General features: G+C 33.9%; 1 protein-coding gene across 1 annotated transcript in view; it reads left to right on the top strand.

The window, feature by feature from the left end:
* The window catches only part of LOC124365352 (origin recognition complex subunit 1), a 137,119-nt gene extending 125,186 nt beyond the window's left edge, over positions 1-11,933 (top strand). The window contains 4 exon segments of the mRNA XM_046821328.1: positions 10,188-10,461; positions 11,009-11,094; positions 11,097-11,291; positions 11,665-11,933. Of these exon segments, the coding sequence (XP_046677284.1) occupies positions 10,188-10,461; positions 11,009-11,094; positions 11,097-11,291; positions 11,665-11,828 (719 nt within the window). The 3' untranslated portion in view covers positions 11,829-11,933.
* The last annotated feature ends 1,475 nt before the right edge of the window (positions 11,934-13,408 follow it).

Genomic DNA, 13,408 nt, shown 5'->3' with positions numbered 1-13,408 from the left:
TAAATCTTATTCATTCAACACAATAAACCTGAGTTCCAAATATTTTATGGTCTCAGTTCCATTCACTAATAACAACATGGTTATATATCAGCATGGTATATATCAGCGGTCAGAGACGTCTGGGAGTGATAAAGCAGGACTTTTAACTCAGCTCGTACGAAGAAGAGATTTCTGTAATTCCTTATTCCGTGACTCTTGCCTTAAGAACACGAGATATCCTTAACGAGCAAGATATGGAACATATTTTATTAAGAATGACGTTCTTAATAAAATCCCCAGGGACGTTCTTATCTTATCAAAATTCTTGTATATAAAATGTTCCTATCTGAAACACAAGTCTCCTTTTCCTTACCCATTAAATGCATCAATAAAGCTTATCGATCTCAAGATTTCTATCCAACCTAGACTACAGGTATAATATGGCGCAGATCTTCATCGTCGTTAGTCTATACTGATCCAGGAACTACAGTTATTCTTATGATCAAGTAAATATGAGTTCATATGGATATATTGCAATCCCTTGAGATGGGATTAAAAAAAGATCCGATTATAAAAATCGGATTTAAAGAAACAATTATTTTAAGAGAATTTTCAGGGTATACCTCTACAGTCTACATGGTTTAACTTTTCAATCTTCGCTATTTCAAATTATTTATGGATTTAGATAAATGTATTATCAGAGTTGAAATCGAACAACCTTCAGTTCTATGCTATATAAATAATTTTAAATTTTGAACTCCTTTTCAAAATTTTTTGCATCACAGTTTTGAGAATCTTTTCATTTTAAACGTACAGTCAGTGAAAATAATTTAGATGGCCTTGGTGTATGTTTGTGCTTTAATTGTACAAAACCTTGTGTGTGCTTGTGTTTAAAGCACAGCAAAGTGGCGTCGACTGCTAAATAACCGCTAAAAGTTCCATTTTAGTACACTTCTGTTCATTCTCAAACACGCAAAATAATAAATTATTGATTATTCAAGTATTACAAATATTGTACGCCTTTGAATGTCAAATCATACTTTGATAAGCCAGTGTTAAATACATGTATAACCATATTTTTCAAACAGCACTTTAATTTTATTTAACCGATCATCTTATATTACTTATGATAGTATTTCTCAAACTAAATAACTATTTTCAAACAAAAATATTCATTGTTTCACTTTAATTCTAAAACTAGAGTGAAACTATTATCATAGTTACAACTGTTGAAACCACATTAGAGCTACAGAGCATCTCGAGCGTAGCACACAACTAAGTTTGCAATAACAGTTACTACTGTTACAAAGGCATGTTGTTGTAGGCTTGTAACTGCAATAGCAGTTAGTGTGGTTAGTGACTGGCTCTCAACGTGATACGATAGAATTGACCTTTATAGATCTGAAACGAAACTAAGTTGTTTTGTTACACTTCGCCTTGAATTTTTAATAGAACGGGCATAACATCAAATATAACAACATTAAGACATGGGACAGTAAACTTATATGCCTATTGTTCTAGAGCAGCTGCTAGAAAATAGTCCGATAGTTTAGTTGTTTAGCTGAACTAAATGCCATGCAGACTAAATAGTTAAAACTATGCTAAATCCACCCGCGCTCAACACTGTTGCTAGTTTTACGTTTATGAAAAATTACAAATACGTCTCCACATCTGATACAATAAACAAACATCATCAGTTTTTATAATTACAGTATACGTAAGTTTTATTTCATTCATCTGTTTGCAGATACCATGTAAATTAAACTGACATTATACGAACATATCCACGTCATAGCAGGAACAGTTGGTGGTCGTCAGCGATATGGCAACACCGCCTCAAACGTCATCGGACTATTTTGGTGCGGGATGCTCTAATAGAAAAGCTATTCAGGAATGCAGTTTAAATTTGTTTTTATAGCAACAAAACCTCTTGCAGTCGGAATATGAACTTATTTCCTTTGATATTCTACAGCTTTTGTATAATTTTTAGGTTCAGCTGAAAATGCATAATTTATTAACTAACATTTAAATAACTATCTGATTCTTGAAGGAAAATTCGGTTTCCTTCACAATCCTTTAATCGTCAACACAAACTTCAAACAAAGAACATTCTTATAACTATACAGTAAAACACTATGACATTAGTCAAGTTTTTATTACTGTGTTTGTTAAAACGTCACGACCGTTGATGCCATATAAAAACATGCATTGATAAAACATATTAAAAGAAACATGGAATTAAAAATACTTATACCCTTTCAACTCCAAAAATTCTAATAGTCATTTGTCAAAACTTACAGATTAATACATACACAATACGTGTGAAAAATACTAGCAAAACATACAAACTTTAGAAATATATTAACAAACAACAATACTTTAGCAAACATACATGTGCAGGGCACCAGAATGGCATTTTTAATAAAAATCCCAAAGCGTAAAATATTTTAAACTTTAGAGATAAAGATTAAGACCAGGAGGTACTAAATTTAAGTAAAAAAATTTTAAGTTTTAAATTTCACGAAACACTAAACCTTTGACGATCACTAAACCAAACAGAGGATATTATCCTGTTCAGTGAGTGAGAAGGTTCACTGTCCTGGGGCGTTGAATGAAAGAACGATGCTCATCCAAGCCTCCACATTACACCCATTACATCAACAATAAAGGGAGAGCACAGTTCAGTTATCAGCGAGTGAGTAAGACCGCAACACGGAGGCAGGGATGCGCACAAATAAGTAACGAGACTTTATGTGTCAGAGACAAAGCTACTGTCTCGCTCCCGGCTGTTGTAAATTAACCTCCACTGTCTCAGACTCCGATAGTGGGGGAGGTGTAGCCTCAGGTGACGTGATCAGTGAACAATAATTACCAATTTAGCGATATCTCTGGAGTCTTAGGCGAACCAGAGATTTATTATAGCTTTAATAAACCAAACAATTTTGTGTGAGATCTTGTACTCTTGTGTTCGAATCTCTCTATATTGTTGTTTAAGCGTTAGCGAAGTCTACCACCCGATGGGCTGGGAAAATTCCATTTATATCTGACTTTCCACACTATATCTCGAAAACGAAGTTACCTATATTTAAAATGTTGAATGGAGAACAACACTGAGTTCGATGAAGTTGCTTAAGTAACTATAAAAACCAAAAGCATTTTCATAAATATCAAAGATCAGTAGGGATTTAAATGGGTTTGCAACCCCTAAAAGAAATATATATTTTTCTACTTCTAAAAAAATAAAATACGAACTCGCGTATCTTATGCTCCCAACAGACAAATTAAAACATTTGTCATGATCATCAACTAGCCATGCGGGTTAAACCTGGGTTGAAACCCCAAGAATAATTTTGTTTGTATAATTGACCGATGTTCCAGAAAGATTAAATGAGGCAGACTAGCTGGAGACATCAGCAGATATAAGAAAGAAAATCTTGGATCCCTACACGTGTAACGAGGTTTTACAGTTTGAGTGAACTATAGAGTAGTTACTGTAAGCCAATGATTAATATCACCACACGTAAGCTTCTAATACATTTTATAAATTCCACATCCTAAGGTTACTCACTGTGACACCTGACTGCAAAAATAATCCGATCATCAATCCAATACGTATTTTAAATTTAATTGGTTCATTAACTATAAAATTCTATAGTAAAAGCTATTACTTGGTCATAACTATTAAAGAGAGACAAACTAATGACAGATAATTAATAAAAAATATTTATTTAATAAAGTAATAGAATTTGGCTTACAGCCAAGTTATGCTGTATTTTCAATTGAGCACACAAAAGCAATACCAGCAGAATCTGCATGGTTGACAAACGCGATAGAATTATTCAGATGTAGATTATTCAAACACTATTTGCCCAACATTATATTTGATTAATCGTATTCAAGCTCAAATCCACATTTAATACAAAAGAAATTTTGATTAAAAGGATTAAATAAAATTATGACGTCTATAACTTTTTTATTAGTACTAGTTATGTATTAGTGTTCAAAATTAATATTATAGGTTAAAAAAGTGGATAAGTATACAATCATAAATGGTATACTCTAAATGACGATAATATTGATATACGATAAAACAAATGTCATGAACACTTATTTTTACGTGGCTGAGTTTGACAGACACTCATATAAGTGTGATATTTTCCGTTGGACTAAATCGGCATGTTTCAGCCACGACACTAATTCCCACGAGCTGTCTCTGTAAGTATTGATTTTGCCCTATATAGTAATTATAAGCCAATGACTTTTTTTTAAATAACAATATTGACATACGGTACAGTAAACTATAAATTATTAATTGCTTCACTTGTTTTCTTGATGATTAAGTCCAGTAATAAAGTTGAACGTCCCTAACCCTACTAGTAAAGCAGTTTTTATTTTATTAATGTGTCAGTAGCATTCACTTCCCAATATTATATTTAATTAATCGTATTCAAGCTCAAATCCACGATTTTATTTTATTAATTAATTTCTCGGCAGCATTCGTTTTTAGGTTAACATTTATGAAAATGATCTTTACTTTATGGAGCCAGAGTTATGATCGTCAAGTTAAAGGGAAGTATTTTTATTAAAAGATTTGAACAGTGGAGCAATAAGTTTGTTAACATGATGACAAATCTAAACAATAACAACCATGTGTGTGTCGTAGGTTATTTATTTATTATAATAACGTTTAAAAACCTGACCCTTATACCAAACACAGTCCTACTGTTCTTTAATAAATTGTTTATTTTTTGAAAGAGAATAAAATTCACATAGGTTAAGCAGAATAATATTAAAACAACATATAATACTCTCTGCGTTTATATATTATTAAACGTCACTGAGCTTAAACAAATATAGCAGACAAATTGTAAACTCACTTAAATACAAGAACCGAGTGGCGTGCAGGATCCCGCTGTGAAGTGGCTCGTTACATTACTAATGCACGCCTGTTTATTCTCTAATCCTTCACAGTTATTCAGACAAGAGACAACAACCTCCATGGCAGCCTCTGTACTTAACAGTGTACTGAGGTATGCTCAAAAATAAGGTTAATGTTCAACAATCGAGGAGCTATACATGAGCTGAACTATTATTCACATTGAATCAACCCTTCACACAATAGCCATCGTTAATGTTACAAAAATTGAACACTGCTTTTTAATCTTCAATCGTCAACATTAAACTTCAAACCATATGAAAACAGTCATTGAAGATTTTTTTTAAAATAAACTTTCCTTAAAAAAGGCTAGTGACGTTAAGATATAGTAGGACTGTACGTTTTTCTAAAGCTTGATAAATAAATAGTTTAAAAACTGTTCAAGATATACACTTGTTTTGGGCATCCATGGCAAATTAGAAAGAAATAGAGAACGATTTGGTCAATAGCTCCTAATAAAATGCATTAGGTAGTATTATACATTATTTTATAAATGTATTGGCATTGCTTCATATAGAACGACGTGCATGATAGCTACTAGTATTAGGTGTTATATTATTATTTGAATGGATTGACGGTGCCTCTTAGAGAAACGTGCATCTATAGCTACTAATAATATGTATTAGGTGTTATAAAACATTATTATATGAATGGATTGACGGTGCCTCATAGAAAACATGCGGGTCAAAAGCTCCTAATAATATGTATTATGTGTTTATGAAACATTATTACATGAATAGATTGACGGTGCTCATAGAGAACGAAAGCGGGTCAAAAGCTCCTAATACAATGTACTATGTGGTATGAAACATATTATTAAATGAATGGATTGACAATGCTACATAGAGAACGAAAGCGGGTAAAAAACTCCTAATACAATGTATTATGTGTTATGAAACATTATTACATGAAATGGATTGACAATGCCTCATAGAAAACTATGCGGGTCAATAGCTCCCATACAATGTATTTTGTGGTATGAAACATTATTATATGAATGGATTTACGATTCTATATAGAGAACGAAGCGGTTCAATACCTAGTAATACAATGTACTTAGGTGGTATAAAACATTAGTATATGAATGGATTGACGGCGCTATGAGACAAAATCAAGATGTCGATATTGTGATAATATAAGGTATGAAACCCCGCCCTCAGTAACTTGTTTTCTTTATCTCAGTGCACTTTGTATTTGTAAATGGCGATTTAATTGTTTTAAATTATGTTGTGGATTAAATATTGCAATTTTTATCATAAATATAAAATGTGTTTTGTTACTGACATACAGTATGATAACATTTCACATTACATATGTAGTGTCTTTAATTTCATATCTAACTATTCAATAATTTAATTATTTTATTTTTGTAGGCCACTTACGAGTAAAAATGCTTATCAGACCAACATACACTTTTCTGCTAAAATTGTTTTACTTTGTGTGCTCCATTTCAAAATAGTTTCTATCGCTATTATTAAAGTGTATTTTAAAACCTTGGTATTCAGGCCTATAATTGTGAGATATGCGTCAGAACTTGATGTAGGGTCCCGAATGTCATAGACCCATCATGAGTGCTACTCAAACTTTACACTTAAACATGTTTACACGCGCTTGAAGCCCTTCAGTGCCAGACCCTTCATTAGGGCGAGAAGAGCACTTAGACCGCCCTCACTACCCTACACAGTCAGCCACCTCAAAGTATGGATCTGTTGTTCACTTGACCATTCTACAACATCTACTCAGCACTGTGTCCTTCAAGAAATGCTCACTATTTCTACTTTTTTGCAACGAACATTAAAACACGTAGGTTTCTGAAATTTAGTGTTAGAGAATTAGTCCGGACGTTACATACGGTCTGTTTGTGTTTTATTGGATAAGTATTTCTGTCATTATGCGTTATAAGACCAATTTTAATTTAAGAGAGTTTTTTGCTAAAAAGAATTCTTTTTGTAATTTACTTGTCTAGCTCCAAAATTTGAAACTTAACTGAATGTGGAATTACCTGAATGCATCTATTACAATTTGACGTAACTTCTTCTTACTGTACCAAGTACAGTAACAGTACAGTACAGTACAGTCGTGTGGCCTCCAAGTAATCGAACGAAAGCTATTACACATATATGGAAATTGTGGTAAGTATTCCTTCTTGTACAGTTAGAAAAAAGGTAACGGTACAGGAAAAGGTTAGGTAAAGTTTGTTGTTGTTATCTCGGAAAAACCTAAAATGTAATATCAACAGTAAAGCATTTAACTTTCTTAGGCCCCAAAGCCCAAAAAAATGGGTCGCGCCTTAAAAACTTGGTTCTGAGATTTGTGAATAATGCTCCACCGCCAATTAAAAAATATATTCTTAAAACTTATTGAAACGAAAATATATTATTTTTTGTCGGGAAACAAACTACGAGAAAATGTTTAGTATGTAACATAGTATATAATAAAAGTTACTATAAATTAATGCAACATTTATGTCAAATAGCATTAATGTGATAAATAATAAAATACGATTATTATAAATTTTAAATAGTTCATGGGACATAAGTGACATACTATTATGAAAAAGATATTGCTTTGAATCAAATGCACGTTACAGTGATTAAATTTTGATTTTAGGTGTTCACAACTTTGAATTAATTGTATGCAGTTTTCTTTAGAAAAACAACTTCTGGATTCAAAATAAATTTCCCTAATTATTCATTTGTATTATTAATAGTAAAACATTCTTATGTATTCGGTCAAAGATAAGGTCAGGACAAGAGTCTGATACTAAAGTTTACTTTAAAGGAGTGAGGAATGGCCGTCTGGAAAAAAATGATAAAAATTCCAATATAGTCTATGCTACAATATCTACGCAATATACATATAACTAAGAAGTCTATTACGGTGTAATGGGAAAAACTTCCTTCTTCAGTTTCAGGGAGAAATCTTTACCAATTTTATGCAATATTTAAAGCCAGTGTAAAAATGCCGAATCACAATGTCAAGATAGCCCACCAGACCTGAGTACCTTATGTGAAAACATATAAAGCTTTTTTCATTAAAATCAGTCGTATAGAAGTGTATATATAATATTCATAATTTATTTGATGTTTTTAATTCGTCTCTGGTGCAACATGGAGTATAAGTTAGATATTAACTTTGCCATTGCTATCTGAATCACTACTAATCAATTACTGTGTTATAAATTAAATCGTAAAAAATGTTTCAGTCTCCTTTTTTTTATTTGATAAAGTGGCAACTCAATTTTCTTAAGTCTACAATATCCCATGTTACTGAACCTCAGTGTAAACAGAAAATCCGTCATCAATAAAAACCAATAAACCAAACGCAACTTGAGTTATCCAATTCGATGATTCAAGTCGACTTGGACTGTTTCCAAAACAGTTCCTCTCAACATGTAAATATTTGGCGAACCTCCATCACCCTACTTGTTAGTTGATATTTATTTACTTGAACAGACATACAGCATTGATTATATATTGGTGTGTTCTTTATCACATAAATACCAAATAACAACATCGCCACACAGTTGTATCTAATAACTGCCGAGACCATGTGAATCTATTGCTGAGTTACATAGAATAAAATCTTAAGAACTAATCTACAACATTGAAATGTTTCCTCTAGTTTCATTTCCTATTGGATACATTGAGTTCGATGATCGTGCATGTCACCCAACAAAATTTGGCTGAGCGTCATAATGAAGGAATATCGTAGAAAAAACATATTTGCAAACAAACTGAGTACAATCATGTGATATAGTAACAAGTAACACGAGTAATGAGGTTACTTTGTTACTTCCGATATCATTGCAATCTGTTTATTTGTATATACATACACAATTTCGATGATGGTTCATGTCCCATGGAATTCAGCCGAGCGTTAGCAAACCCTATCAAGCAGGCTGCTATCTCAAGAAATAATTTAGCTATAAACATGAAATTCTGTATATTTCGCTTGGCCAACACGTAGGGCTATAGCAAATTTCCTCCTGTATTAGTCTGTCTTCCTATTTCTCTGTCTATTTCTGATTTTGCTGAATATTTCAAGAAAGCATTGAGTTATGGAATTTAACTTTACAATTAAACCTCATTTCTACATATGCAACACCTTTTTTGTTTATGGATATGCTCTTTATGTGATTTGGCTGAGGGTTTACGTAGCGTAACCCAGGATATCCCAAGAACATTTTCATGTGTAGACGAATGTTGTGTAAACGTTCATTTCTCCACTATAACAGAATAAGTTTGATGTCTGTGATGTCCATTCATGGGATTTGAAGCATTATTGAAGCTCTCAGTAAGCTAGAAACATTTCTCTTCTGCTTGATTGTATGTCCATCTGGGGGGGGGGGGGGTGGGGGGGGGGGGGGGTGGGGGGGGGGGGGGGTGGGGGGGGGGGGGGGTGGGGGGGGGGGGGGGTGGGGGGGGGGGGGGGTGGGGAATTCTTTATAATATTCTTAAAAAAAAATGAATGAACATTGACAGCAATTGGAGAATTGTTCCAAAAGAAGAAGATGGTTTTGTTATTTTTATATTCAACACAGAAGAAACCATACATTTTTTCTGTAAGACAATCTATATTTAATATAAATTAGAAAACAAGTTTAAAGAAATAATTCTATATTTAACAATTTATTGGGACATACATGAGGCAAAAGCAAAAGGACATTACCTGTTATCAATATGGCGTTGGATGGAGTGGTATGTGCGATGTAAAACAACATAGATTGGCCAAACAAGTGCTCAAGAATTACATAACTGACAAATTTTGCAACTAAACTATTTGTTTTAAGGTGATATGATGAATCTGTTTATCATAACTGAAAAATGATGCAGTTAAAACAATCTGTTTAAAACTGCTGATATACAGCATCTGCTATTATGGTGTACAGCATCTTTGAATGATTGACCATGCAGCCTCTGTGCATACTAACTATAACAAATGTTACAACTGGATTACCTTTGTAACTGTCGACAGGATGCAGATGTGGTACACAACATGTAGGATTGGTTGAACTTACAGTCTCTGTGCATGCAAATTATAACAAATGTTACAGTTGGATTAATTTTTTAACTATGTTCATTTTTTTATAGTTGACAACTATAAAGTTGTGGTGCATCTAGGATTGGTTGACCTTACAGTCTCTGCATGCTAACTCTAACAAATGTTGCATCTGGACTCCTTTGTAATTGTTGATAGGATGTGTGGATGTGGTGTACAACATATTAGGTTGGCCGGTTACCTAATATCTCTGTATCATAACTATGACAATTGTTGCAGCTGGACTACCTTTGTAACCGCCGTCAGGATGTGGTGTACAACATCTTAGATTGGCCGACTAAGCGCTCATCTGCACTCGTGGTGCTCACGATCTCCAATACAATGGACCTGCCTGAGCGCACACTCAAGGGACGAGTGACTAGCCGAATGGGCCTCACCCGGCTGGTGTTCCAGCCCTACTCCCATCATCAGTTGAGAGAGATAGTGCAGGACAGACTGTGTGACTCCACCACGTTCCATCCAGATGCTGTCCAGCTGGTAGCCAGGTAACAGTCACAGCCTCCAGAATCGTTTTCTTGTTTTCTCGTAACGTCTGTAATAATGCGAGCGCAATACTATATCACCAAGAGACTTTATTGAATATTAATCTATTCATAAATTATAAAAGTGTTCGACTTCCATCTTAAACCATTTTAAAATTATAATATTATTTCATTTTAATAAATATCATATAAATATTATAGTGATATTTTATCTTGTACTTATTTGATACTTTATTTTGTATTTATCTTGATTTTTATTTTATAAATTTTTGGTATTTTTTGGAATATTTCGCTTGAATGCTTCTTGAAGTGTAGCAAATATCTTTTCATTTGAAAAAATAGGAAAAATCTCCACTAAGTTCTGAAATTATAAAGATTCCAAATTACTCTTGAAATTAAAAATTTAACTGGCTCATTGTCTCAAAACAAATACTAGAAGTAGCTTTTTTGTTTTGACAACTATGAATTTAATTGTTTTTAAAAACTTTTGTGGTATTGTTGTTTTCAAATTCTCAAAGAAGGATTACTGAAATTGCCTTTTTTGACACAGAAAGGTGGCGGCAGTGTCAGGTGATGCAAGGCGAGCACTGGATATCTGTCGGCGGACGACAGAACTGGTGGGAGCGGAGGGGGTGAGCAGGTGACGGTGGCCCACGTAGAGCGAGCCTTGACACAGATATTCTCGGGCCCACGAGTGGTGACTATCCAGAGTCTGAGTGGGCTGGGACGTCTGGTTCTGCGATCTCTTAGAGATGTCAACCAACGGACCGGAGTAGATGAGGCTAGCATCGCTCAGCTCTACCACCACCTGCAGCAAGTTTGCGTGCTGGAAGGTTGGTAACTTGAATTGACTCGCTAACCTTTAGAGCACTGGATGTAGATTTCTTTACTTCCCCCCAAGCATGAAGTCGCCTTAAAAATATAATTGTTAATTTGCTGAAAGTTTTATTTTAATTAAGATTTGTTTAAGGTAAGAACAATTTTATTTGAGAAAATTAATTATTATTTCATACTTTTAACCCTTTTGGTACCCTCCCATGTCGACCTCCAGAAAAAGTAGAATGACTGACGATCAATTTCTTTCTCATGAGAAATTTCTATATTGATTTTAAAAAAAAAAACTAGTTGTGTGCTAATAGTGTACATTGGCTCTTGGCTCCTAGACTGGCTAAATATTTTATTTATGAAGTTGTTGATGTGTTACAGCCGCTATCCTGCCCCCGGTAGGTACAGTGCTACAAGCCTGTGTGACGCTGGTGGGCCTGGGCCTGGTGATGGCAGAAAAGGGACGGATGGATCTTTGTCGCAAAGTCACCCTCAACGTTAGCTCCGACGATATTCATTATGCCCTCGATAACTTGGAGTCGTAGCACTATCAGTTAAGATGTATGGATTGTGAAACATATTTTGTAATGGACCATTGATTATTGTTGATTTAATTTTAAGTATTTATAATAAAGTTTTATTGCATTTTATATTTGTTGTATTTTGTACCTATGTTCCAACTGAATCAGTTTGTTGCATTTATTTATATCTCATTAACATTTAAATTGAGTTTTGGTTTTAACATGTGTTAACTAGATTGCTTTCCATAATAATGTCAAAATATCTTATCTTATGATAAAAAGACCTTGACATGTGAGAATCGAAAAACTTTTATGTTTGTCATAGTGAGAATAGAGAGAGATGCTGAAGTTAATGTTATGCTGTATATAATTTACCTGGATCATATGAATTCTATTTACCATTTATACTATGAGTGTAAATTTAATATATATGTTTACTCATATAACAATTTCAATTTTACACTTCTTTATTTTGTTGATGTTTGCTAATCAAAATTTAAGTTCCAAAATAATGTTATTTTACATAGTCGGCTGAGCTTTAGTGAAGCCTATCACTCGTGGGGATGGAAAAAATTTCACTTCTGTCTGTCTGTCCGCATGATATCTTGAATCATCTATAGACTTGAAATTGCTTCATTTATATATGAGAACACTTGAGTTTGATGTTAGTACATGTCACTCTATAGGATTTAGCTGAGTGGTAATGGATATTTTTACATTAGTTTTATGAGTAACCATAAAGTTTAAACTCAAAACCTCAATTAGACTCGAGGAAGTCTCAGCTAAGGTAATAAATGAAAATGTTGCAAAGGTGAACCCCAAGTTTGAAAGTGGCTCTCATCTGGATGCCAGAAACTGGCATCACCCAATATCACTCAACATTCTTGAACAGAATTGAGAGAGTGGTTTCAGAAAAATGCTAGAAAACTGCAACTATCACAGTGTTTTAATGATCCAATAACATGGATTTGTCAAGGAAAAATCAACCACCATAGCGATTATAAAACTGGTTGAAGTGATCATTGACGATCTTGAAGAAAAAACCTTTGTAACGAAGATTATGCTGGACTTCAATAAGGATTTTGAATGCCTAGGCCCATGATCTAATGATGCACAAACTAGAAAAACTGCTGGGTATAATAGATCAAGATGGGTCTTGGTTCTAGAGATATCTCAAGGGAAGAAAACCGATTTTTGAACTGTGATAAACATACCTAGAGGCAACGCAAGAGGTAAAGTTCAAACCCATTGCAACTAATTGAGGCATACCTCAAGGCTCTAATTTTTTGTAGCACTATACATGGCAAATTCTGCTACCTTCACAATTCTTCCATCTTAAAAAACAAAACATCAGACAAATAATCTAACTGGTGAAATTTCTGATGTTTTATCCCAGTTTGAATACAATGTGTTACCAAATGCTTATTTTTATTCTTTGGAATCTTAGATTAAAATAGGACTACAGCTTTTGGGTACAACGGGGGGTCTACGTGATGACAGCGATCACAGATGAGTTGATGAATGGGAACAGAGCGGGTGGGGGGTTGGCGTGCCCCCCCACATGACATCTTATGGGAAAGAAATCATGTTACGACACACAACCC

This window comes from Homalodisca vitripennis, chromosome 6, assembly GCF_021130785.1.
Source record: "Homalodisca vitripennis isolate AUS2020 chromosome 6, UT_GWSS_2.1, whole genome shotgun sequence".
In the NCBI taxonomy this organism is placed as follows: domain Eukaryota; kingdom Metazoa; phylum Arthropoda; class Insecta; order Hemiptera; family Cicadellidae; genus Homalodisca; species Homalodisca vitripennis.
Note: the sequence above shows the minus strand (reverse complement) of the source record. Positions and strands in the feature narration are given on the sequence as shown.